The sequence below is a fragment of the Onychostruthus taczanowskii genome, unplaced genomic scaffold, assembly GCF_017590055.1.
Source record: "Onychostruthus taczanowskii isolate IOZ18803 unplaced genomic scaffold, ASM1759005v1 scaffold17, whole genome shotgun sequence".
NCBI classification, from domain to species: Eukaryota; Metazoa; Chordata; class Aves; order Passeriformes; family Passeridae; genus Onychostruthus; species Onychostruthus taczanowskii.
The window spans coordinates 2,507,405-2,535,140 of NW_024498906.1; the positions used below are offsets into that span (position 1 = coordinate 2,507,405).

Consider the following 27,736-nt stretch of genomic DNA (forward strand, 5'->3'; position numbering starts at 1 on the left):
TTCCTCAGCCTGGAGGAAACTTCATCATGGTCTACAACGTCACAAGGGGAAGTGGAGGAGCAGGCATTGATCTCTTCTCTCTGGTGACCATTGACAGGACTCCAGGAAATGGCCTGAAACTGTGCCGGGGAGGTTTAGGTCAGATATCAGGAAAAGGTTCTTCACCTAGAGGGTGGTCCGGCAGTGGAACAGGCTCCCCAGGGAAGCAATCACGACACCAAGCTTGACAGAGTTCAGGCAGCATTTGGACAATGCTCACAGGCACATGGTGTGTCTCCTGGGGATGTCCTGTGCAGGGCCAGGAGTTAGACTTGATGATTCTTGTGAGTCCCTTCCAACTCTGGATATTCTGATACTATACAAATACTTGTGTGAAGACTGTCCCTTTTATTCAGACAAAAAGCCAATCCCTGAAGCTGTTGGTTGTGTTTCTGTCAGCCCAACACCTACCCTGGCATGCCCACCTTCAGCTTTGTCCAGAGGGCTGGGCCAGCAGGTTTGGGGGTGGAGGGGCTGTTTTTGTTGTGGCTGGGGCTGAGCAGTTCCCACAGCTGCTTAAGGGCAGCCAAGGAGAGGCAGGGGAACAGGGACAGCTCAGGGATCAGATGTGTGAGTTTCTTAGGTCTGCTGCAGTTGCAGGGCTGGTTCAGGTGAACTGGTCTGGCTGTCTGAGTGTGTGATCAGGTGGGTGCGTTCCTGCTGGTCTCCAGAGAGATGCCTGCGGAGAGAGGAGGTGGCTAAGCTGCTGGTGAGATGCAGGGACCCTCCTCCACAGCAGGCCCAGAGCTGGCAGGGCTCACTGCTGTGAGTGGAGCTGCTGGCACTCTGTGGCAGAGGCACCGCCAATCAGGGAGACTCCTCCAGGCAGGTTCACTGGTCAGCAGGAGGTGCCAATGCATCTCTTGCTTTCTAGAGCAATATTACCCCTTACTCTTTCTCATCCTGACTTTGTTTTGCCTCTGCCTGTCAAGCTACTCTTGTCCAGGCAGGCTCAGTTTGAACAAACACTGGCTCCAGTCCAAGTAGGCTCCCCAAGAGAAGACCCAGAAAATAAGAGACCCGTTAAAGCTACTGACAGCTGCAAAAGCCTCAGCAGAGTTTTTCAACCAACCACTAACTTGCTGCTGCACAGCAGCCTGACTGGAAGTGCTTTGTGGCTGTGAGCTGCCTTTGAAGGAAGCAGGAGCTGTGAGGGGATCGATGACTCACCGTTTTCTCTGACGCCACCAGCAGATTGCGAGAGAACACATCAGTATCCCAGCTAGCACGGCAACCAGGACTATTGCTATGCCTATCACACAGCCTGCTCCTTGACAGTAAATAGTTTCAGTGTGCTCATGGGCCTTAGGAACTTGTTTGGTTGTTTCTGCAGAGCAATTCAAAGTGTTAGCCTGTCCTCTGCCAGGTTACCACTCGTGAACTTGAAGCATGTTTGATATCATCAGAATGTTCTGTTTTCCCCCCCAGTGCTGGTCCTGGAGGCATAGTCCCACCCTTTGGGGACAGGTTGTCCCTCTGAACGGAATCAAATGATCAGGAGGAGAGCACAGTGGGGAGCACTGCTGCTTGGCCAGTCACTTCTTCAGCAAAATCTCATCAGGAAGTTCCACCTGCAGCTCTCCCTCTCTGGGCCAACTCCCACACTCCAAGGGGATGGAGTCAGGCCTTCACAGGAGACACTTGAGCCTTGCTCTCCCTGTCTGCCTTTTCTCCAGCATGTGAACCCCTTGCAGCCACTCCCAGGTTTCAGGATGTGTCTCCCCATAAGGGACCCCAGCAGGACTGCTCAGTACCTGAGTGCTTTGGGTCTGCCTGAGGAGATTCACCAGCTTTCGCGTCCGCATTTTTTTCTCCAGACTTTGTCAGCACTGCCAAAAAGCAGATACAGGTAAAGCCTCAGCATGGCTCAGGTATGGAGGATGGGGAGGTTCCCTCTAGCTTCCTTGCCCAATATACGAGTCAGAACATTAACATAGACCTCAGCTCATGAGAATGATCCTGCTTGGGGCTACTTTTCAGCTTTGGTCGTCTAGGTACTCAGGGCAAGCTCTGGGATGGAGCTGCAGGGGAAGCTATGTTTGTACAAGACTCCTGTTTTTCATTGTCTCTGCAATGGGATCCAGATGTTTTGAACCTAACACACTTTCAGCTTAGTTGCTGATGTGACATGCAGGAGTAGGCACTGGGGAAAGAGCCTGCTGCCACACAGCCATCCTGTGCTGACCATAGGACAGCAACTGCCATGCCAGAGGCTGGCATCGGCCTTGGGATGAACAACTTGCATTTGATGTGGAAGGAAGATGGAAAGGTAAATGCACTTTCTTCCAACTAATTTACCTGTGGGATTATGCATATGCTTGGTCACTGGAGATTTCTGCAAGCCATCAGCCTTAACATCTTAAAGAAAATTACTCATTAGTAAGATATTGACACATTAGTGATAATTATTCTTTCAAAGGAAGGGACGTTGAGAACTTACGTGCTCCAGGCTCGCCCAAAAACTCCAAACCATCTTTCTTCCAAGCTGCCAGAGAATCTGCTAGAGAGTCATCTAGAAGCAAGCACAGAGAGGTGTTTCCATTGTGTGTTGGGATCTGCTTTTGTATACAGAAGCACTGGATGGGGGTCAGATAACAGCATGGGAGCCAGATGTCAGTGGATTGCCAAAGCTGCAGAGGAGGACCTGGGGACCTTTGAACTGGCAGCGCAACACTGTTCAAGCACAATGTGCAACAGCCCTGGAGGAGAGATGAACCCTTGGGACTCTCTTAACAGGAATGTGCTCACACAGAGGAAACCCTCACTAATGAACTGGAGGAAAAAACATATTGGTGGGAAGACACCCCTAAGCCCATGAAAGGCTGGACCAGTGCTGGCAGCTTACCTGCTTCTTGTAATTTCTGTAGAGCATAGTTGGCAGCCCCGGAATGCAGGACCATCAAGAGAATGAAAAGGGAGAGGAAAACACGGTCAACAAGGGCCATGGTCCCCCTTCCACCACGCTGCTGCTGCTGGTGGTGGGGGCTGAGCAGTAGGTTCTTATGGCCAGTGCAGTGCCATGGAGCTCTGTGACCTCATGGCTTCGTGCAGCCAGGGCAGGGCTGTGTGGGGATGGCACTCAGGGTGCTCATGGAGAGCTCCTGGAGCACCGTGGGGCTGTGTGACCTCATGGCCCTGGAATGAGCAGGCAGCCAGGCTGGGCCTGTGTGGGGATGGAACGCAGGGTGCTCCTGGGAAGCTTCCCTCCCAAGCAGGGGAGCACATCCCATAGGGCAGCTCCACCCAAGGGCTGGGACACGGCCTCCCCACTGCAGGATCAAGTACACCTTCCACAAGTCTGCAGACAATGCCAAGCTGCGTGGTGCAGTTGGCGCACCTGAAGGATGGGAAGCCATCCAGAGGGACCTGAACAAACTTAAAAAGAACCCTCATGAGGTTCAGTAAGACCAAGTTCCAAGTCCTGCACCTGCACTGGGGCAAGCCCCTGTAACCAGCTGCAGAAAGCTGTAGGGTCTGCTTGGTTATCCAATGTAATTTTTAAAATATGACTAAAAGAGTATTTTAATAAAATATTGTATTTAGTTGAGTAATTCTGTATGTAGAATAGGTATAAGGGGAAAAAAAATTGTATCTTTGGGGCTTTTTTGTGGTTCAACAATTTTTTTACCATAATGCCTTGATACTAAAAACTGCTGGGAAAACACATAGAATGTTTCAAAGAACTTCCCAGTTGTATCTCTGATAATCAGTGGCATCCCCTCATAGCCTTTGGTTTCTCAGAGAATCTCCAGAATTCTGCTGCCCATCTCTCCCTCTCCTGTACACCATGAGCTCAGCCTCACTTTAGGGGGATCTTCTGCAGGTACTGCCAGAGAAAATTTTTCTGGCCTTCAGTGAAAATACACATGTGCACCCACAGTATGCACGTGGACTGCATATGTTGAAAAAGTCTGGTAACTATAATATCTTTTCTTTGAAAAATACTTGAATCATACAGTGGGGTCTTTATGATTAAAGATGTCCCTGAAAATATGTATTTTAGATCTAGTTTTACTGAAATGCCAGTTGTGCTTTGTGTAGTGCCTTTACTGTGATAGTGGCCACATTTAAGAGAAATGCAATAGCTGCACTCTTGTAAAAACAAAAAAACCCAATCCAACCCTTATTGAGATTGATTATTTCTCCTGGAAGAGGGTCATTTCACGTGTGATTTTTCTGCAAAATTATAATCTAAAATTCGTAATGTTATAATCCTGGAATGACTTTTCATGCTTTGTGTATTTTCGTTTCAGTAAGTCTCAGCAGTTTTGTACCACGACAAAACTTTCTAAGTATCGATCTGCCTGTGGTGATAGAGACATTTTGCAAGTATCCTTTGAAGTGTGTTTGTTCTTTTAAGGTAAGAAGGGAACTGTTCAGAATTTAGTGACCTATCAAAACTTCAGTTGGATGTCATTTTAGACAGGATATCCTAAAATATTTCTGTAGAGATTTGACATCTTTATCCTGTCTCTGCATTGATTATTGTCCATGAGCCAGGCTAAAAATGAACCTCTTACTTTTTTGTGCTTAAGAGCATATTTTTGGTCAGTGCTTTTTTTAACTCTTGAAGGTGAGCCTTAACAGATGTGACAAAAAAGCCAAAGTAAGCCTGAATTTAAGTCAGGAAAAATGAGATGTTCTTGCTAGTTTTGCAATATCAGAGTTTTATTATTTTTGTGTTATTATACTGAACTAAATAACAGGATATGGTAGTTTTGTGGGGTTTTTTTTTTTCTTCCAAAGTAAAGAAAATAGCTGTTCAAAAAACAGGATAATTCAATTAACTCTTGCTTATTAATGAACAAGATTATATATATACACATACATATAGATTAGTAGACTTGAATGTCTAGGAATCTCATCTAGGAACTCTTAGCCTTAGAAACTGAAATGTTTATGTGTGGCTATAGAATAACTAAACTGTGTAGTTCAGTTTAGTAACAAGTCCATAGAAGCAGAGGAAAGGTACCACGTAAGCTCCTGTTTTCTGGGAACACATCAAGGTTCACACTGCCCCAGCTGCTTTCTGACTGTGTCTTCTTGCCTGGCCTTTCAGGGTGGAGGTAGGTCCTGCAGTTAGCAAGCCTTTAACCAACAGTGAAAATTACCCGTGCCTCATTCTCACGTGCACACACATGTACAGAAATCCACTCAGCTTTTCTGGCTAACAGGTAAGCAAGAGAGATAGGTCAGATGTCTGATGATATTCTAGTCATTTACTAGGGAGTGTTTTGGAAAATATTTCTAATCATGATTTCATACTTGGGTCTAGAATACCTTCTTAGTCCAGGCATGGCATCAGAGCTATAACCTTCCTCCAAAACCACACAAAGCAAGCAAAGAAGACGGTGGTTTTGCTGCGTCCTGCTTTCACTAAAGTTGTGAGGAGTGCAGGTATCCAAACTTAGCCCTTAAAAAATAAAAATCTGTAAAGGCAGTTCTCTGAGTGGGTATGTTATGGCATAAAAGTAATTTTACTCATACAATTTCTGTGAAACAGAATGGCAGCTAGAAAAATAACATTTATATGTCTCTTCCTGCATACTAGAAATACAATACATATATTTTTTTAAAACTTTTTTTTAATATTTTCTCAGATACTTTTAATGAACCTTAACTACATTCAACCAGGTACCTCATCTCACTATCAGGAGCACTGGCAGTTATCAATGCTGTACCCTGCTTCGCTTTGGATGGTCAGTGGATATTAAATTCCTTCCTGGAAGCCACATTGAGCTCCCTAATTGTAGAAAAACAAAACAGAGAGCTTGTTGGCTTTTTGATTTTGCTTGCTGGTAGTGCACTTTTGGCTGCCAATGTTGCACTGGGACTTTGGATGGTGACAGCGCGATAGAATATTGGATATTCTTCCATCAGTTCTCAAAGTACACAGAAATAACGAATCCATTACCTTTTAAAATTTGTCCAGTACTGAGATTGAAATAATTCCCTTAATATGACACTGAATGAACAATCAACTGGTGGTTGCTGTTTTAATTTAAAACTTTATAACACCATGCCTGTGGTCATGGGAAATCTAATAGGAAAAAGTAGGAGCCTTTTTACTTACTCTTTAAGCACTGTATTAATTTTGAGAAATTGCATTTTAAGATTGCATAGGAAAAAAATCAGACTTCATTAATTCAGATGTCAAAATAAGGGAATTAATTTGCCTCAAATATTTGTAAAGTGGGAGGAAAAAAACCCAGGTTTTTTTATAATTTAACTAATTGTTTGTGTGGGCTCTGATCATTTCTCAATGAGCATAGTCTTCAGTGACTTGTTTTGGTTTTTTTAGTCTGGTATTCTACCAAACTGGATTTTAAGAAACCCTAAAGTCTGGTCTCAAAATGGGGAAAAGCTAGGTAAATGCTTACCATGTGTTAATGGGGAGAGAGCAGCCATTTGGGTTAGTGGCTTTCCTTTCCACCTGGCCAAAATGACTGGAGGAATGTTGTCCTCGGGATGTAGATGAGAAGTGCCAATGTCTGCTAAAAATGAAGCATGTGGGAGGACAGCAAAGCCCGCATGTTTGTGTTGCTTACACTTTCAGTTGTATGTTATCAGACGCAGCTGAAATTTTTTAAAGGCAATATTTGTCAGCAATAGCTACAAGATAACAGAAATTTAGTTTCTGAGTGCTGAAGTATGCTGTGCACAGTTTTCCTAAGTGATATGTAATGTTTGTGCTGTTTTACTCAGAAAATAATACTGTATTCTACCTGTTCACAGTTGAAAGTGAAACCTATTGTTTTTATGGTGTCTATCTTCTGATGCTATGCATGCAATATGTACAGTAACTCACTGATGGTTTTCTGTATTTCAAAGGGTAATTTTCCTTTGCTAGGATTCATTCTGTTCAAAGATAGCAAACAAAGATATTTAGCTTGTCTTAGATCTTAATTATTTAGAGGAAGAATATGATTGTGACTTGAACTATTTAAACATTTGGCTTTGCTTTCTGAGATGAATATAGACCGTGTCCTTGTTCTTAAATGAAGAGTGGAAGAACAGTCAGTGTTTTACTGACTGAAGTATGTCTGACGTGCTTTGAAGCTCTTTAGGTTTGTAATGTTTTGTACCCAATAAGATTATATATTTCATGTCTTTTCCTCCTGTGATATATTGCCTAGTTTATCTAAATCAGGTTCAGTCAGAGCCTTGCCTCAATATAGGCTGATATTTAAACAAAAATGCTCTGGTTTGGGAACCTAAATATTTGAAATAGAAAATTTTTGAAAAATACCCTGCAATTTCTGCCTCATACAGTGTTCCCCATAGGAGCTGCTGCAGCCCAGAGTTCCTTTACAGAAATGGCCTTTCCATCAGGAACTGAAGTGCAACCTAAGCTCACAGATCCTGGCCTGCAGGGAGTACTGAAACATCCAGGACCAGGTAAAATAGATTATTTTGGCACTTGAGGTGAAAGCCTGGGTAATTTCAAAGTGGGGCTGAGCCCAATTCCTGGTGTTGCTGCACAGATTCATAACTCTATGATGTTTGCATTTGCCCACTGATGTGTACTTTTGCACAGTAGCTTTCACACTTAAGATGCACTCCTTTCTTACGATGATGCAAGCAGTAGTGAGAAACCGTGTTTGTTTATTTGTTGTTGGCTAGTTTATATCCCCTTCCAGTGCTGCCACAGGCTGGGTGGGCCCTTGAAATTCACCTCTGTGGGGTGGCTGGCCTATGCCTCTCCTTTACAGTAATTTCAACCCAGGCAAATTGGGACAGGTCCTGGTAGGAGAGGGTGAATCCTTCAATCCAGTGTGAGCTGGCCCCTTTGGGGACCATTAAAAGTAAAACAAAGTGCAAGAAAAGAAATGCAAACTACTGTAATTGTAATAATTAAAAAACCCTGTAACTCTAACTTGTCATCACTCCTGGAAATACAGAGAGGTTTCAGAGTAGCAGTTTTGATGGGCCACTCTGCCATCCCTTGGTGGGCAGGAGGACAGGAGCAGCCTGGTCCTTGCACAATGCCTGGCTCTGAGGCTCTGTTCCAGACTGCTCTCTCACCTCAGTGGCTGTTTACTGATCTGAGCTCTTCCTTGCAGTGGCTCTATAAGATTTTTTTCTGCCTCATCCAATCTACAGTGCAAAAAAATTAATTTGGACTTAGAAGTTTTAATGTAGTTTAGTAAAACAGGATTGTTTACTTTGAAAACATGTCAGGTTTGATATTTATTTATTTATTCATGCTGACTACAATGGATTGGAACAATCCTTTAGCATAGTGCCTCTCATGGAAATGTAGGTAAGAGATTTAGGAAAACCCAAAGCTTTTGAATTGGCATGGAGAAATTTCATCTGCTATAATGAGGCTGACAGGCTGTTCTTGGTTATTTAGTGTGCTACCAAAACATGAAGTTTTATCAAACAAAGCCAGTGTACTTTACACAGTCAGTGAAAGCCACAGTTCTACTGAGTAGAACTTCAGTCCGTGTCTGACCTCATAAGCACTAAGAGGGTGGAGAAGACATTGGTCATGGCTTTAGCAAAACAGACACCCTAGTGCACTCTAAAGACCCTAGATATCATGTATGGAAGAGAGAGTACTAGAAATGCTTAAAAATAATTCATGAGTCCATTTCTCCACATGCTAAAATTTGCCTGAGTGAAGGCTGATTTAAGTATATACAGGTTCTTTAGATCAAGACTTATAGGCAAACTGAGTATGAATGGTGACCCAGCACATCTTAGATTACTGTGGACAAAGGTAATAGTCAGGTTGGACTACTCTCTGAAGAAGAAGTTGTTCAGTGGGTCCATTTCATTCTCTATAATCCTGACATATGGATTACATTCTAATAAGCATGTGCCATACATACACTTACTGGGACGATTTTTTTCTTGTGTTTTGGTCATTTATTTAGCAAGAGAAAACACAAAAGTACAGAGTGATTTTTGTCACTGGATTTTTACTGGAGTATTTCTGATGTATGTTTTGTTTTTGTAAAAATAGGAAGTCTTTCATTTAAATCCTTCTATATCTTCTTCTAATTAGCCCCTCAGAATCTTGAATACGGAATCCATCAATATAATTTTAGGGCATATTGACTGGACTATAAAACACAGCACTCTTAAAGATTGGATGGCTGCTATTATTTATGTATATATTATGCATTTTAAATCTGTATCAGATGGAAAAAGTAATGTCTAATATTCAGAAATTATATACTTAGCTTTTGTTTGAAAATTTCCAGAAGAATTCCATAATTATAATCATTGTTCTACTTTTTTTTAATGAAGTTGTTTTTTATATCAGTAAATATTTACATAGCATGTTCTGATAGTGCATGATATGACATGAAAATGTCATACTAAGGCTAACTCCTTAGCATGGGGGATGTTACGTGCTCTTTGCTAACTTAGGAATTTAAAACCAGCATGCTTCTGTACAAATTAAATAAAAGAGGCTTCAGTAGAAAAAGTATAGACAAACTTGCAGATTAGTCATCCCAAATTATGAGCCACAGTGGAAAATTCGTTAACTCATCCTTTTTATTTAGAATGAAACAACCATGTTAATAGTTAATGTGATAATTCTACATTTGTGGAAATGTGTGTATACATACATTTGTATAACAGACACATACATAGCCATAGGATGGATTAGTGCTTTTTTAGGGATATCTTACAGCAGTCCTCCATATCCTGCAATGTAGGCTTTTGTTTTTCTTTACCCCCTCTCTGTGAATTCTCTCTATGGTTTTCTCTGGATTTGAAATGAGAAACTTATATTTTCTTCCCAAAAGCAATTTTTAACTTCTTTATTAACAGAAGACAAGTGATGGGGACATGAGGTAACCACAGATGCATGAGTTTTGTTCAGTTGATGTTTAAAGCATGTTTCTTATTTCTATGAAACCTCAGCTACAAGCACAGTAAACACACACAGCTTTTTCAGGGCAACTAAAAAAGGTCAGCCTTCACTCTTTGCTGCTGCTGTTTGTGCTGTTCTGGAGAGCTGGGATGAACAACACTGTGTAGAGCATACTGAAGAAATAAAGTTTTCAGGATAGAACTCTCCACGGCAGTCAGGGTGTTTCAGCTTTCTTTTAATAAGGATATGTTTTGTTCAGTTTAGCATATCAGCAATCCTAGCATTCCCAAAGCTTCCCATACATTTTACATGATGTCAAAGGGTGACCTGTAGGAAGATTTTAAAGACAAATTATGAATATCTTACAAATTCAGAGCTTTCATACAGATCTGGGTATCACTAATGACAGATGAAGAAGGCCTATAGAGGTTTATATAGCCTAGTCTGTATTTAATTGTTTTAAAAATATGTGAATTAAACTCTAGATATAAGTAGTTATTTGTAAAATATGTTTTCTGTACACCTGCATTCAGACCAATTTCCACAACCAGTCTTGCCTCAGCTTTGTTCTTGTAGTTTTGTGAGTAAGCAATCTTGAATCTTAACATAGGTAAGATCCAAAGGCGGCAAATATTTTATACTGTCTTTATCCTGAATTTCATGTGATTTCTATTGATTATTTAATGTGTCTGAGTTACCTGGGACACACACCCTGCATCAATGCAGCATCTGGGAACATTGCACTGGGGCCTGCCAGCAAACAGCAGCTTTGTGACTGCTGGTCCTTGGGCTCGTCCCCTCCATCATGTGAAGAGCAGATGGCAGCGTTTAAGGGCAGTGAAGGACTTCAGTTCATGGCAGCTTTATGAAACTTTCACACTGCTGACCTGGTGTGAAAGGACAGGAACAAAGAGCAGGATATGACACTGCAATTCCTTTCATTCCATTTACATTGTCATGAAACCTGAAAAGAACTTGTAATTAACATTTCAGAGCAGAAGATATGTTTTCCAGCCCTTCACTGAATCATTCAGTGACTGGTGGTCAAACTTTTTTTCTTAACATTTTGTCATTCCTTTGATAAATATGTGCTGAATAAGTAGCATGGGTAGTTGTAGCTTGTTTTGTGAAATGGACTTGGGTATTTCTCATCTCTGGATATTCATCCTGGGATGGCTTTTGCAGCATCATACTATAATTTATGTTCATTGATACTGGGTTGAAAGTTTGGAGGCTATTTCCAAGCCATCACTAGGAAAATCTATTTCAAAGTTGTTTGTTAATATTTTTAATTCATATTTTCCTTACATAACATTGTTTTCAGATTTCATATACTCAGTTGATCTTATCTGAAGCCTGTCAATGGAATATGTATTGTTTAGAAATTCACTGTGGGTTTTTTTTCCCTCTACATGGCCTTATTTTTCACACTGACTCACAGCTGTGGAATGTTAGATTTCTGGACCCTTTGTTCCCACTATGCATTGTTCATGATCATGGGGTTTTTTTAAGAAAACAGCAAAAAAAGAAAGCTTCATTTTGAAAATGTCAGCTAACAAATATATGGAACACTGAATAATGTATTGTGGTTTTGTTTTGCTATTTTCTCTATTTAATTAACCAAACAATAAGTATTGTTTTCTTTGTATGATAAATGTATCCTGCAAATAAATTCATTGTCTGATTGTTGATGTGCTTAAGTCTGTTTTTAAAAATAAGGTAGAGTGACATAATTCCTTATTAGTGGCAATTGCTATATTCTGTCATATATTCTCATTCTCTTCATATATGATTCATATATTCTCTCTGGGTACCAACAAGATACACCATCCTTTCTGGTGTCTGACTACCTAAAAATAATAATAATAACTGTAACTTTACTTTCCCTTATTTATCAGCTTATCACAGTAAGTAGTAGTTGAAATGTTTGACGCTGGATGTCATTGTCAAGGTAAGCAAAACCACTGCTCTGGTCAGTCCTGTGTGAAGAGCTTGGAATGTCAGCTCTTCAAAGGTGAACTTATATATGAGAACCTTAGATTTGTTTATCCAGGCCAGCCCAGGGCTGGGCCCATTCCCTGGATGTTCTGGAGAGGTTTCCTTGGGTATCCCGGTGGAGTCTGGGCTGTGCTAGCACCCAGCTCTAGCTCTATGTGGGAGGGAAGCGCTGCTGCTGCTCCTTGAGCAAGCTCATCTGGAGCCAGCCAGGTTATTTGTTCTGAGAACTGAACCAGCCTTTGTTGCCTATTGGACACGCTGTTACTTTATACAAGCAGAGCTGTTCCAGCAATGATGGCTTTGTTTCCAGAGATTGCCATGAGAAATGGACACAAAGCACAGATTGGACACATTGGTGGGATTTCCCAGATAGGTTGCTATGCAGTTTCTGCAATTTTCTGAATTGCATTTTTCTGGCATGAGGAGATGCCTTTTTTTTTCCTCTTACCCATGTTAAAGGTAGATACAATAGCTTCTTTTCTTTTTTTTTTTTTTCCTGAAGCATGTAAGTGTTTAGGAGAATTCTGAGTTTTCAGTTGGTTTTAAAGCTTATCCTTTACTGTGATGAGGTATGTCCCTCTTGTAATCTGGAAAAACAATCAATTATATCCTAATGTCATCCTGAGGAATGTTGCCTTATTCACTAATGTAATTTCAGAGTAAAATTTAAAAAGAAACCTTGTATTTAGGAGTCTTATTGCTGGTGACTTTATAAAGAAAGCTAAATATAATTCTTCCTGTGATCATACCAGTTTGAACCAGCAAGCAGAAGCATTCCTAAATGTCTGCAGTAGATCTGTATGCACTGAATTCCCTTAAATATTCTTTAAGTATTTTTATGATCTGATGTGACCTACACAACAAAATCAAATTTAAGGTTTGATTCTAATCTTATGGTGATAAACTGAGAGAATTCACAACATTTATGAGGACTAAGCTGATAAATGTCTTGTAGCTGGACTAAAATTTTCCCCTTTTTTTACCTCAGAGAGATGTGGGTCTGGTGTTTGCGTTCATACTTTTAAATATGGTGTTGTTGAAATATAATTTGATATTCTTACCAATTATGTATCATATTATTTACATTTATGATTAGTTCTACCTCTTTTTAGTTATTTGCAAGTATATTAGTAGCTGAATACTATGTCACTGCCACAGCTGCCTGTCTTGAAAACACATGGTCCTACATCCTTTTCTATTTCCCCCTCAAAGGAATCTTTCAAACTGAAAAGAAATACTTTTTTTCTTTTTAATGTCATCCTTTTAATTTGCTATTGCATTACAAAAGTTCCTGTCCTTTTACCTTTTATGGCTCTTTGAGGACATCTATTAAAATATTACCAGATTTTTTTTTTAATTTTCCCAAACCAACTGAATTTCATTCAGTTGCCCACGCAGGCATCTGGTGTGGTCTGAGATATCCTAAGGTGTTCTTAGGTTAAAAATCTGACTTGAAAGAACATTTTGAAGCTCATCCCCCACTTGTCTCCTTTTGTCTCTTGGTGGATGAGTCCCAGGGTTTCTGAGACCCACACATGGGGCTTCCAGATGTGGGTGAGACCCTACTGGAGATCAAAGACATTCTGGACCTGCTGCTGGATACTTGGGAAGGTACCTGAGGGCATTTTGTATCACACCAGATGCTTGCACGTGGGCAACAAATCAAGCCAAACAGATTCCTTTCCTTCCTTGTATTGTTTTCTTTTTGGCTCATGAATTACAGTAGACTGTGAGGCTTTTTGAGTAAGTATATCTGACATAAAATTCATCTAAGCTTTTCTGTTTATGCAGAACAGTGTGATCCAGATTGCTATAAAAGGCTAGCAGAATACATTCATTCTCCTCCTGCACTGACCTCAGGCTTGGAAGCAGCAGAAATTAGTGTTGCTGCCTTACCTACAACAAGAAAAAGGAAGGCTGATGTTATGAGGAAAATCCCATCAGTCTCAGGCTGTGGAGGCACCAGGTAGAGACAAGACATGTGAGAGGTCTGTGATCATCTCTGCCAAGTGCCACAACTGTGCATTTGACTGGATTTAACTTGCAGGAGAAATTAGACAGTTAAAAATGGGATAGAGTCAGGGAAGGGAGTGACAGAGTGAGGTGGTTTGTTCATTTACAGAATCATTAATAACTCTACAGTAAGCATTTTTACTACTTTTTTCTTCCCATTGAAGCATTTATAGACCTGACCTGACTAGAACTAACAAACTTCAGTCATTGGTAGAAACACATTGGTAGCAAGATCAGAGGGGCAATGAAAACCTGTCCTTCTAACAGCAGTGCCGGATGTTCAGACTTCAGTTTTGTCCCTCTCCCTGACTGAGGATCAGGACCAGTCTGACTTTCAGGTAGTCTGGATGCAAAGTCAGAACTTTTCTCCTGTTTCCACAGTCACCCTTCAGCATGAGTTAACCTTACAAATGCAATTATTAAGAAAATCAAATTTTTAAATGTTTTGCCCCTTGGCTTTGTTTTCATTCCTGTAGCTATTTGAATAACTAGCAGATACTTGGCCAAACCACCTGTATCTCTACCATTGCTACAAAATCAACAAAGATTATGAATGTGCATTATAAACCATAAGTTCCTGGGTACTTGCCAATTGTTATACCAACAATTTTTTTTTATTTTACTTTGACTGTTTACTGCTCTTTATTAGATGCTTGAATTTATTCCCTGGAAATGTTCTGGCACTTGCAGTGCTAAATGTGCTGCAGTGCTGAAGGAAGGAAAAAATGGGGAACCCAAAATTTGCATAGTGTGCTTTTTACAATAAAATTCATTTAGTGAACCAACACAGATAAGATTATTTTGTTATAGATAAAGGCTCTGGTTATTTTTGCAACACTCATATTCAAAGGTACTCCTAAGGAGAGTGTTTCAGTAGTTAACCTACCTGGCCTCTGTGTACCACTGACCTCTGCAATTAAATGGAGCTGAACCAGAAGTTAGACCAGAAGTTAAAATATTACTGTCATTGTTGTGAAAACTTCAGCATATTATCAAACGGTAATTTTTCATAAAAATGCAGAAACCTGTTTTTCAGTTGAGATTTTAACTAACTGGAACTGCACAATATTTTTAACCTCTTTTTCTTTTTTCATTTTGATTGAAGATACCAAAAGCCATTCTGGAAAGAACATTTTAGCTTTCACTTTCAAGGTTACTTTAGAGAGGATCTCTTTTAGCATGTGCAAATGATGGTGTAAAAATAAAACTGCATTCATTTAACAAAGTGATACTAAACGTGACACTAAATGTAGAAATCACTGTTCTCATATATGTGGTCATGAAACCAAACCTGTCATGTTCTGATGTAAAATAGCAAAAATAATCCAGAAAATTAATGGTCATGCAAGTTTAAAAAGAATGATTTTTATTATTAATTACAAATAAGTAAATAAATTGAAGGGGAAAGCCCCTTAAATGAAGGCACTCTTCTAGATCAAAAAGGAGTTAAAAGGCAGAATGAACCTCTTGTCTTTTGCCATGGGTTTGTGTATACCCAGAGATATGAATTTGATAAGCACTTGGTTAACTTCTGCTGGCCTGCACTAGCATCAGTTGAGATAAAAGTAATGACTGTTAGTGTCCTCGGAAGGCTGTGAACCACACAGGCTGTAGCTGCAGTGAAGGGGCACTGTCAGATCCATAAAACACAACTTGCAGTGAAGAAAAGAGGTTGAGCAGCTCTGTCTGGGTCTGGGGTGTGAGGCCAGCCTGCAGGGCTGGAATCCATCCCACTGTGCTCCCCTGTGTGTCCCGCAGCCTCAGACAGCCCCTGCAGTCCTCAGCAGGGACTAGGGCCAGTAGATCTCACTAAGCTCTACCATTAAGACCTTTCTTACCCTGAGATCAACAGCCCTCCAGGACTAGCTCAGATTTTTACCCAAAACAGCCCCAAGCTCTTCTGCACATGCCCAGCCCTGGCAGGAGAAGAGCTCACATACATCATCCAGGCTGGGGTCTGGCAATGACATGTGCTGCTCCTCTTGCTTGAGGCTCAGCGTAGCACTCAGTGTGAAATTTTATAATCCAGCATCCCACAAAATGCAGCAGAGGTTAGTTCTGTCTTTGTAAATGCTGTGTGCAGGGGTGGGAGCAGGATACAGCAGATGGGAAACAGCCTAGATACAATCCAGTGTCTGTTTAGTGAACCACTGGACAGTTTATGTAATACTGTAGGTGAGTTCAGTATTCTGAGTGGCCAGGACCTACTTAAAATCTCCAGGACAGAGCCACGAAGTTTCCAGGAGTGTTTTAAATTGTGTCTTGGTTGTTGGGGCTTTTTTTTAATCTTTGCTGTATCTGCTGATGCATACAAACTGTGTAAGAATTAGGTGTTTTCTGGCTGGAGAGGAGTGTTAGAGAGATGCTGCCAATTTTAAGCTTTGGGGGAAAAAGCTTTTATTTTAAAGAGTAAAATTGCTTTAATATTGGAAAAGCTATTCTGCCTTTCTACAGAATTTGCTGAAATACCTTTTCAATGTTTAAAAAAAACTTTAAAATTTTAACTTTCTTCCAAGTCTAAGGAGTGTGCAGCTTGGGCCATGAACAAAGGAGCTTTGAAATGGGCCGTCTCCTCTTCAACTGCTCCAAATGTTTGACCTTCTTGTAGCAGCACCAAAAGCTTGCTGTTGTGTAGCTGTAAGGAAAGTCAGCTGTCTTAAGAACAGCTTAACTTACTAGTCAGGTGGGCATCTGAAACTAGAAATTTTTGCTTTTGCATCCCAGGCTTTGGAATGCTCTGAAATCTAACACTGCAGCCAGACAATCCAACTTCATACCAGGAAATTGTAGGTCCAAATTAAATTGAGTTCTTGAAGTAGACCCTGAATGTGATATGCATGTGAAAACAGAGCTATATTGTGCATGAGCAGTAAGGCTCTTTTCAATATGGAAACATGAAGGACTCCATCCTTCCACCCTTCACCACAGACATGGTCTGGCTACACTGATATTAGTGGGAAACATCCTGGCCCTATATGGAGAGGAGTATGGAGTGTTAAAGTGACAGCAGAATAAGGTGGCATGGCCTAAAGAACAGGGTCAGAACTGGACCTACTGAAGGAGAACAGTTGCTCCAACATACAGAATGAAGCAAGGGGCTTCTCTTGTAGTTAGTGCATTTTGCAAAGCTCTTTACTTCTGTAGTGTAAGACATAGCCCTATTCTTCAAGCACATCTTGTAAAAGTTATTTTGTATTGAAGCATAAGGATGTAGCAATCAAATGGAATTTGGAAGGTTTTTTTGCTTTGGGCTGTAACAAGCTTTCAAGGCTGCTTGTTGATTGAACAGGCTGCTGCTGTGAGGGGAGGAATTCAGGGACTGAACCCCACCTAGCTTGAGTCACTTGCTTTAGGCATTTGGAAAGTCACCCTGGCCTCTCTCTAGAGTTAATAAAGACAGACAACCACAGATAAACCATCTGAGGAGCACCAGGCTCTGGGGCTGCTTCTCAACCAACACAGTGCAGACCCAGCCTGGGTGAGCAGCCAGGGCACAGCCTGCTCCACAGCCATGCTGCAGGACTGCATTCACAGACAGGATTGCTCAGAGCACCTACACAGGCAGTAGAGAGTCAAACACAATCATGAGTGTTGGTTCCTACACTGCCTTATTTACTCTTTCTTTCTTTGGCACATTTATGAATAAAAAGCTTTGTGTGAATAAACACTGGTTTGTGGCTGATTACCGTGCTCAAGAGGTCTTTATTCATGCACACCACATTCCTCCAGAGAATGTTTAGAATACATTCTAAAACTTGTAAGTATTGGTTTTAATCATTCACAATTTAAAAATATTTTAGTCTAGTAACACAATATCTCTTCTTATACATGTGAGTGTCTTTAAGATCACTGAAACATGATGATGAATAATTTCTAATTGCTAGGTATCTGGAGCTACCAATCTCTTCTTATTTTTTAAAAGTAACAATTACAATTAAAAGAGTTTTAAAAGTAAACAATAATGCTAAAAAGTACAAGTGATGAAGATAGTGATTTAGAAATCAACCTGTCTAGAACAGGCTTAGAAATAAGCAAAATGTATGCCTGAAAACAGGCATTCTGAATTACATGTGAGGCCTCACATCATCCCTGTCCACCTCCCACACCATACATCTCTGCTGTAGTTGTAAATAATCACTTTTACCTTCAGAATTGCTCACTAGCCTTCTCTCTGTCTTTCTGCCAAGATCAAGTTTGAAGGCTGGAAAGCCAATGAGAGATACAACCTCCCTGTCACAGCTGACTGCCCATTCATTCACTGGAGTGGAACTTGTCACAGGGGTGCACAGTGACAGGACAAAGGGGAAAGGGTTTAAATTGCAAATGGGCACATTATGTTGTGTATTAGGAAGGAATTCTCTACTGTGAAGGTGGTGAGGCACTGGAACAGGTTTTCCAGGTTGGGGATGTCTCTTGAAGTGTTCCAGGCCAGACTAGATGGGGCTTTGAGTAACCTGGTCTAGTGGGAAGTGTTCCTGTCTATGGCAGGGGGGTTGGGATGAGAGGATTTTTAAGGTCCCTTCCAGTCCAAACCATTCTGTGATTCTATGATTACCAGTTTGACACTGAATTCATAACCTGAATTTCTTCTACCTCCTGCCTTTCCCAGCACCTCTCCCACCTCCTCACTTTGACTTCAACTTCTCCCTAACAAATCGAGAACCACATTGTAGAGTTATTAGTAGCTGCTTGCCTTTATTTTGTTAGTAATACATGATTTTTAAATGAAAAAGTGATAATTTCTCAACAAGCCATTCCTATGCAACCAGGAGGAAGCAAAGGAGAAGCATGGCATCTGGGTTTTGCTCTTGATTTAGCTGGGGACTTAATTAGCAAATATATTTGTCAGACTTTCTGGTTTTTACATGTCTTTAAAAGAAATTACTGTGCTGATATGATTGACAAGGACTGCTTAGAGAATGATGACTCCCTATGTAATTATGTGTGGTTTGCCAGCTGTGGCAACTATTTGAAAGACTGCATTTTGGCCAGAGATTATTAGCTTATATATACCAGGTTACATACTTTCATACAATCTATTGCCTAATGCTTTATCTCCCTTCAGGTCATTAGTAATATTAGGCAAAAACCTGGATTCACACTGAAGGATGATTTGCTTTAGGAAGAAAGATGTTTTTACTGTGAATAAGCATTACATGCATCATGAAAAGATCCAGCCAAGATTCTGGAAAGCGACGACTGAACCTGGATAGGTTTCTAGAATTCTCAGTGTAAAGGATTTATTTTTCCAATGCAAAAGAAAATGAAGCCTTAGAAGAGCCAGCTTGCATACCAGGACCATTGCTTATCACATACTAACATTTGTGTTTGTGTATGTGACTCTGGTTTACTTCCCACTGAAGGAAAAAACGGTTGGAAAAACTGAAGACAGGTGCTAGTTAGGGCACTAACCACATTATCACACACAATCACAGCAGTTTCCTGGACAGCTGAATTTACTTCCCACTGAAAGAAAAAATAAAATGGTTGGAAAAACTGAAGACAGGTGCTAGTTAGGGCACTAACCACATTATCACACACAATCACAGCAGTTTCCTGGACAGCTGAAATAATAGCAGCCTGGTTTAGTGCCTTGGACCAGTTTCTACTGGATGACTGCACTTCACAGTAAAGCCTGCAATACATCTGTCATCAAAATTGACAGCACCTTAAATGTGATGCTGAGTAACTATGGCAGGTGCTGAGAAAATCTTCACATCTGCCCAGGCTTGGTTTTACTTCTTGGAGAACCAGGGAGATGATGGTTTGAGTAACAGAATATTTCCACCATTAACAAACTGGACAAAGTTTTACAAGACCTGAATTAAACTTTCAGCTCAGCCCATGTGAAAGAGGAGCAATAACATTTTGGTGTTTTGCTGATCCCTTTTATTTTCAGTATTTGGATAATAAATTCTCTGTGTAGAAACTCCCTTTTCTGAGTGTAATGATGTGAGGATATAACTCTGTTTGGAGAGAGGGGCTCCAAGGACTCATATGAAGATGGTTTGAAAGTAGTGTGCACTGAAAAAATAGATTTTTAGAAAAGAGATACCAGGTCTTAAACATGATCCCTGCCACACAGTCCAAACTCCAACAGCAGCATGCATTTTGAAAATTAATTCAGTCAAGAAGTCAGCAACAGTGCAGGGAGAGCAAGAAAAGGCAGTTGTAAACAACAGGGAAATCAGAAACTGACAGAATGAACATCTTACAAAGGACTCAGCAGGAGGGAATGCAAATGATGGTATCAAACAGAATAAAAGATGGTTTAGGAGAAGAAGGAAGGAAGAAGCACTGAGAACAAACAGTGCTGCATTCAGAACAGGTTGGGCAAAAGTGGTTTGCATGGGAACATGGAGAAAGCTCTGCTGATTTCAAAATAACAGATCAAGATGCTGAGATAAATGAAAGATATTAAGGTAAATTAAGTATCAAAGAGCTATAGACAGAAGCAGGGCTGGAGTAGCATGCAGCAAATGAAAAATCAAGTTAGTGGAGGGGAAGTACTTGGGAGAGTACTGAAGAACGAGGCCTCCAGTCAGCAAAGATTTAAAGTGATGATCACAGAAAAGAAGAGAGAATGGAACTGAGGGACAGGAAGCTGAAAGGGGGAATGGGAGAGATGACTGGGACTTGACACTGCAAAAAGAGCGCAAGAATTAAAGAGAGGTCATATAGATAGTCACTGCTTCTCCCTCATTCTGAGGTATTTTGTGGTTTTTTATTATTTCCTTGTCTACTTACTCATGCAGCACCTTTTGTATTTACACCACAGTTGCACTACATGTTTTTTAAGATTCGTTATTTCAAGCAGCCTGCGATATGACCTTAGGGGAGGTTTAAGGTTTTATAGCAACCTTTTACCTACCCACCACCTCTTCTCAGGAAATTTCCAGTTCATTCCTGCCATGACTGAAATGCTGCATGATAGTATCTTTGCAAAGTCTTCAGAAACAGCACCAGGCCAAAAGCATCTTATTGCTTCTCAGCATTCTCTCAAAGTCAGTTTAATCCCACATATTTAGTGCTGCAAGCAAGCAATTTCAGAAAATTAAACTGGAATTTCCCTATGTGTTTATAACATGGCAGTAATGATAGATTTTTATTTGTAGTTAAATATTATCCTGCAGTGTTTACCAATTAAACATTCAAGGCACACAGGGAAAGTGATTGTGGGCTTGACTGAAAGCCAAATGAAGGGAGAAAATATCATTGATTCAGCTGTGGCTTAGAATTGATAAAACCAGCCCAGAGAATGATTTGTGAATAAATGTGGTCTTTCACTAATACATTGGAAGTGGAAATGCTTGCTTTTAAGGGCTGGAGCACTTATGGGATATTTAACTCCTAAACAGTTTATAAATAGAGCTCTGTGTTGTTTTCAGCAGAAGGATATACTGTAAATGTGTTCCTGGAGGCTACCATTCAGGCAGACTGCACATGATCCAAGCAATGGAATATGCCATGTCTGATGGATGTCATATGAATAAGACTACTCTGGCAATAACACATGCACTAATCCCTTAAAGTTGAGCTCCGTGAATTATTATAAAAGTATAGGTGAGGCTTACTAACAGAAGTAAGCCTAAAGCTGATGCTACTCACAAGACACAGTTTGACCAGAACTGCCTACAAGCAGAGAACTATGGTCTCTTTCCCATCAAAAACTGCCATTTACATTTTGAACAAAACACAGGAAAACAAATCTCATGTGTTTTTATCTTGATATTATTCATGAATGAGAAAGAAAAACAATAGGAAAACAATAGAATGGTTAAGGCTGGAAAAGACCTTTGAGATCATCAAGCTCAACAATCAACCCAGTCCCTCCACCATGTTCAACATTAAACCATGTCCTCCAGTGCCCTACCCACATGTTTTTTGAACACTTCCAGGGATGGTGACTCCAACAGTTCCCTGGCTAGCCTGTTTCAATGCCTTACAATGCTTTCAGTGAAGAAATTTTTTGTAATATCCAATCTAAACCACCCCTGGTGCAACTCAAAACCATTTCATCTTGTCCTCTCAATTGCTGCTTGGGAGAAGAGACCGACCCACACCTGGTTACAACCTCCTTTCCAGTAGTTCAAGAGAGTGATAAGGTCTCCCCAGAGACTCTTTTTCTCCAGGATAAAAAACCCCAACTCTCTCAGATGCTCATCATAAAACCTGTGCTCCAGACCCTTCACCAGCTCTGTTTCCCTTCTCTGGACTTGCTCCAGCACCTCAAATAAATCTAATTGAAAGTAAAGCAAATTTGTTGCCAGGTAGTCAGTAGTCTAAACAGTCCTATATGCATAGTAATAATGGGCTTTTTATCTTGTTCAGAAATCAAAGAAATTTTTCACAGTCCCTTGGGTTTACCCTGCAAAACCAGAATCATGTGGTCTCATAACTAGAAGGGATCCAACAGTAGAAATGCTGACAAGAAGGGAAGAAGAATACTTAAAGAGTAAAGTGCTTATTAGTATTTCCTCTGACCATCTTGTCTTCCTCCTGCAGGTCTATTGGAGCCCCTCCCAAGTTATCCCAGGGGATTTCTTTCCATAGCAGTAGGAAGCACTGCAGCAAGTACCATGCCTGGGAATCGGAGGGACGATCGGATCAGTGCTCAAGCCTGGTTTGTGACAGGATAGGCAGTTATCTTCTAGGGCCGAGTCTTTTAATCCATCCACATCGTTTCAATGCAGGACAGGGAGTGGGAAAGCAGAGCTGGGTGTGCTTCTATACTCCTGCATTGCTGCAGCCAGCAAAGGCTCCACACTAAGTCTGGCTGCACTATGCTGCCCAGAACACAAAGGAAAACTGGCCCCATCGACCAGGAGAGCTCCTCGTGTCACTGGCTCTCAGTGCCACAGTGTAACCATGTCAGAGCGCAATAAAATTTTGGAAAAGTTTTCAGGAAGAATGGAGTCAGGCAACTGCATAATTTGTTCCAAAAAGTCTGCATGACATATTGGTTAAGTTTTACAGCTTTGTTTGACATACCCAGAAGTGGCTGTCACACAGAAAATGTATCTTGTCTTTTCCTGAGCCATTTTTGTTGCAAAATCTGTTATTCAGCATTCATTGGTCAAGAATTGAATTCATACACTTTGTCATTAGTTCCCACACACTTCCTTAGCAAACAGTAAAAGTTAAAGGCTGGCAGTTCTGCATTGTTTATTGTTACATGGGGCTCTGTCAGCTTGAGTATGTGATGAAGAGAAATACAATAGTGCACAATTTAAAACAGGAATCAGGAAGAAAATATAATCCAAGAGTTTAATTTCAGCGTTCTCAAATATCTTTTTGAATCAGTGTCTTTTGGCATTGACAAGACACCAGCTTGAGCTCTTTTTGCACAATGAAACACACTATCATTGATTATGACCGATGAAGCCTTTGAAAAGACAGCAAAATAGAAAAAAGGTCAGGAAGTAGTGAACACTCAGAGTACAGCAGCTTGAATTCATCAGAGTACAAAAACAAGGCCACCGTATCACTGCCTAGATCAGAAGAGAAACCTAACCAGGATTTCTAGTACCCTGCAGGTACAATACATTCTTTTCTTCTGACAGCTTAACCCCTGCATAGGAGCAATCCCAAAACACTGAAAGCAGAGGAGCCAGACCAAACTAAATTACCCACTATTTGCTTTAGGTCATAAAAACAACCTTTCTGTCAAGTTTTAATTGAAAAATTAAAATGTTTCCACACCAGAAATTCTAATGACATTACCTATTCACTTATGTTTTTAATTTTGCATGTCATGCTGGTCTAGTTGGGATTGGGAAATGACAGGAAACAAAAGAACTACTTGCCTTTTTTTCAGGATTTTTCAACACTCACAAAAGTAAGACCCTGAATTAAAGTTTAAAATAAAGAAAATACAATTGCATGTTATTCCAGAAGATACTTGAAGTCCTTAAATTACAGAACCCTGTATGAATAGCCTTCCTTTGTGTAGCTGAACAATCTTTGTCTATTGAAGCAACTGGCTTCTTCAGTGCCTATGCTTTCACATAACTCTCATCAAGGGAGTTTTTTTGCTTCCAATTTTATCCAGACAGAAGAAATTAATGATGATTTGAATTCTGTATAAGAAATTCTTTTGCTCTATCTCTTTTTCCAAGTCTGCATTTCTTTCACCATTTTCAGCCCAAAAGTCAAAATAGACACAGTACTCAAAAGTCCTGCCTTTGAAAATTATCCTCAGGTGTTACCAGTAGCTGCAGGTTCTATTGGAAATCCCCTTAAAAATTTGAAAATCTTCCCTCTCAAGATTTTCACCTCTTACCTCTTTGAAGAAAACCTTCCAGAATTCTGATGCTGGGAAGAAAAAAAAACCACCTACATTTGAACTTTGCATATGGTAAGTATTCCTATCTGATTACTTTTCTGATTTTCTTGTATTTGAGGTTAATGTTGCTGGCAATCATAGTCATTATATAAGTGTTGCAGCCAAAAGCTCTAAGCAAACTGCATGTTATCTTTTGAACAACTGCTCGCTCATTGACAATATCTCTACATGCCATTTTGTGTTCAGCAGGATTTCTTTCTGTTTAAAATTAACAGAGTAAAGAAGAAAACCTAAATAAGAAATTTAAACTAACCTGTTAAATAACTGGAGAATACATAAAAGACTGTGTAAGGAATCACTCAGAAAATATAAGGCAAATAATAAAGAACCATGATGGAAAATTTGTGTAGAATACCACATACGTTATTCACAAGAGGAATTTAGAGCTACCTGTTGAATTTGTATTTTTTTAAATGTCACAGCTGAAATGGTTTTCATCCTCATGGGTGTACAAACTAACAGAGAAAGAAAGTTCTGTTATCACCACTTTTGGGGTGGAATAATCATTAAGAATTAAAACACTGATCTCCTGACTCCTAACCTACTGCTCTAGTTTCTCTCAAAGTATCAGCTGAGATATTTTAGTAAAGACTGAGCTGATATCAGTGGGGACAAACTTCTGCCATCAGTATATCTTCCCTGACAAACTTCTGAGTTGTAAGGACACATAAATTTTCTGATGTTTACAACATGCTGTTTCAGACTGAAAATTTTTATGTCAATTCCAAAAGGCACTTTGCTGTAATTACTGCCAATAACTACTTTATTGAGTTCTGGTGAAATTTTGGTAACAGATTGCAATACATTATTAGTGTATTACCTTCTTAATGGGGTCAGTATTTTTCCATAGGTTTTGGAGGATTAACTACTAGACTTTTGTCTGCTTCTCCAAATTTGGTTTATCCATTTTATCTCTAATTGTGAAAGCACTTAGATGAGCTATAGATCAATAACTTTGGATTATATTCCTGACTCTACATTTTGATTTACTTTGCATTTTTAAAAACATACACATTTATGATTAGGTGTTACCTGACAACTTCTTAGAGGAACTGACTGTGGAAAACCACAGTCTTTCACAAAGTCCTTTCAAATTTTTTTCTGCGATGTTATTTAATGAACTCAAAGATGGTCTGACAGCAAATAAAATGAGATCATGACCAGCTGAGTTGATCAGTATTATCTTACTGTATTGTTTTTCCCCTAAGAAACTCATCTCCCTTTCCTAAGCACATGCTGTTTCTTATTTACAATAGAAAATGGAGAAGTTGGTACAAAAGTTTCTGCTAAGGAGAAAACTTTAAAGAAAAGCAATCATGGCTCTCATCACCACATGGCAATTCTTATTTCATGTTGACAGTGTCACTGAACAGAAGGAAATTAATTCAATCTGTTCAAAGCACCCCAAGAATGTGGAATTCACCTGAAATGTTCATAGGCAACAGACAGGAGCAGAAGACATTTTATCTGACCTGGTTTAAATTGCAGATGAGATGAACTACGTCTCAAAACTGGCTTTTTGCTGTTTCTGAATGCAGTCAAGACAGCCCGATCAAATACTGGCTTCTGGATGGTAGACATCTGAGTTAGAGGAGATGAGTTTCATGAACAGGGTGCACAGGAGAGCCTGATGTGCAACAGCTGTTCTGCACTGGCATGTTGGCCTATTTAGACAGGCACCTTTCTTTAATCTGGAAATCCCTTTGCAGATTTTTGCATTTCCTGACTTGCAATCAAAAGGTTCACTCAGGACAGGCATAATCATGGTAATACCTTGCCTCACAGTAAGAAAGCTGAACTCATCAATACAGTAATACCCCTTATAGAGTTCTGAGGGGTTGAGTTGAGTTTATGACTTAATTGTAGCTAGTATGAGTTATTGGCATGTATTTAAGCATTTTGTTCATTCTTCTTGGTTTTATATTTTGAATGCTGTTACATACAATTCTGACTGAAAAGTCAATCACCAGGTAAAAAAGAGTATTTGTCTAACCTTGTCTGCAGTGCAGCAGACAAATACTGACATTCTGGCTCCCTTGAAGGTAGCATTAAGTCTGTCTTTGACTTCAGTGGCAACAGAATTTAATGTAAGAAGGTCTGAATCCAGTACACAATACAGATACGAGAATAAAATTCACACTAATTTATCAGCATTTCTCACAGAGTGCATGCTGAGGCATCATCACTCAAAAGAGAATTGGAAAAGGTAACTAAAAGGAACAACTTCATGAGAAATAATATTGTAAAACATGCATATAAAGTACATACTACTGATGTCTAGTTAAGGTAAAACATCTTTTCTGTTGTATTTGTTTCTACACTCCCTGTCTTTTGCTCATTTGTTCTACTGCCTCCATGCTGTCTGGATGAATTAATTACTCTAATTTTAATCAATTTACCATCCATTCCTCTCTGTGCAGGGATTCCCTCCCTCCCTAAAAAAAAAACTTTGATCAGAAGGAATATTATTTTCTTCATGTTATGAGAGGCTAGGATTATAAATTATACCCCCATGTATATTTTTCCCTAATATAAAGCGTTTTACAAGGTATAAAATAAATTATTTCACCCTGATCAGGGTGAAATAATATTTACATATATATATTACATATATTATACATATTACATATATTATACAATATAATATTTACATTGTTTCAACTGTAGCTGCAGAAAGGAGAATGGTGTCCACTGGATACAGAGTGCTGTGATGAAAAAGAAGGGATTTACCTATTCAGTGTGTTTTCTGATATCTAGGGGTAACCTCTCCCTGAAGTCACCTGCATACCATGGGAAATTATAATCAATAGACAGGATGCTGTAACTTGAAGGGATTGGGGAAATCTGCATTACTGGTTTTGTGACAGCAATTATTAGGACATATAAACAAAACAGAAGGATAACAGAAAAAAAATATTAATAAAAAAAATCCCAAGCAAACAACCAAAACCACCTTAATGTAATAGACAAATGATTCTGTTGTATTGCTGCTGGAAACAAGGGCTATCCTGAAGTCCCAACCATGTCACACACAGCCACCCCTAGCACTGGTTATCTGACCTCACCTGAGCTTGCTGTCATTCTGCTTTGTGTGGGGGGAAATGAAGCATCAGAATCCAATTTTTTTTCCTGTTAGTTCTTTTGATTGTGAACGACTGTACTCTGTAAGTCACCACTTGGGGGTGGTTTAGATATTCTAACAAGCTGATGCAGCCATCAGATGTAACTTCTATAGCTTAGGTGATAAAAGAAGACTAGCACTGGCAGACCCTATTGATGACTGAGGAGGTGCATCCAGACAAGGTGACAGGCATGATAGATGGTGGACAAGCCAGACAAGTCCTTTGGTTGCTATCCAAGAGGATGATAATCTGATGTGTTACTGGGAGTCACCTGATGAGCTGCCCATGGGATCAGATGGTGACTGGAGACAAAGAGCGAATAGGGGAGACTATCTGATAGGAGTTATAAAAAAGGTTCCTCAAAGTCTATTTTCAAACACCAAGAGG

General features: G+C 40.0%; 1 protein-coding gene across 3 annotated transcripts in view; it reads left to right on the forward strand.

Annotated features, from left to right (window-relative positions):
- MBTPS2 (membrane bound transcription factor peptidase, site 2) overlaps positions 1-11,560 on the forward strand; it is a 39,630-nt gene extending 28,070 nt beyond the window's left edge. The window contains exons 10-12 of one of the 3 annotated variants that reach the window (XM_041399828.1): positions 4,293-4,368; positions 5,674-5,738; positions 7,312-11,560. In XM_041399828.1, the coding sequence (XP_041255762.1) occupies positions 4,293-4,368; positions 5,674-5,738; positions 7,312-7,463 (293 nt within the window). In that variant the 3' untranslated portion in view covers positions 7,464-11,560. Of the gene's footprint in view, positions 1-4,292; positions 4,369-5,673 lie in introns of all 3 variants that reach the window. The other 2 variants (XM_041399829.1, XM_041399827.1) reach the window with 2 other exon arrangements.
- Positions 11,561-27,736: the final 16,176 nt, after the last annotated feature.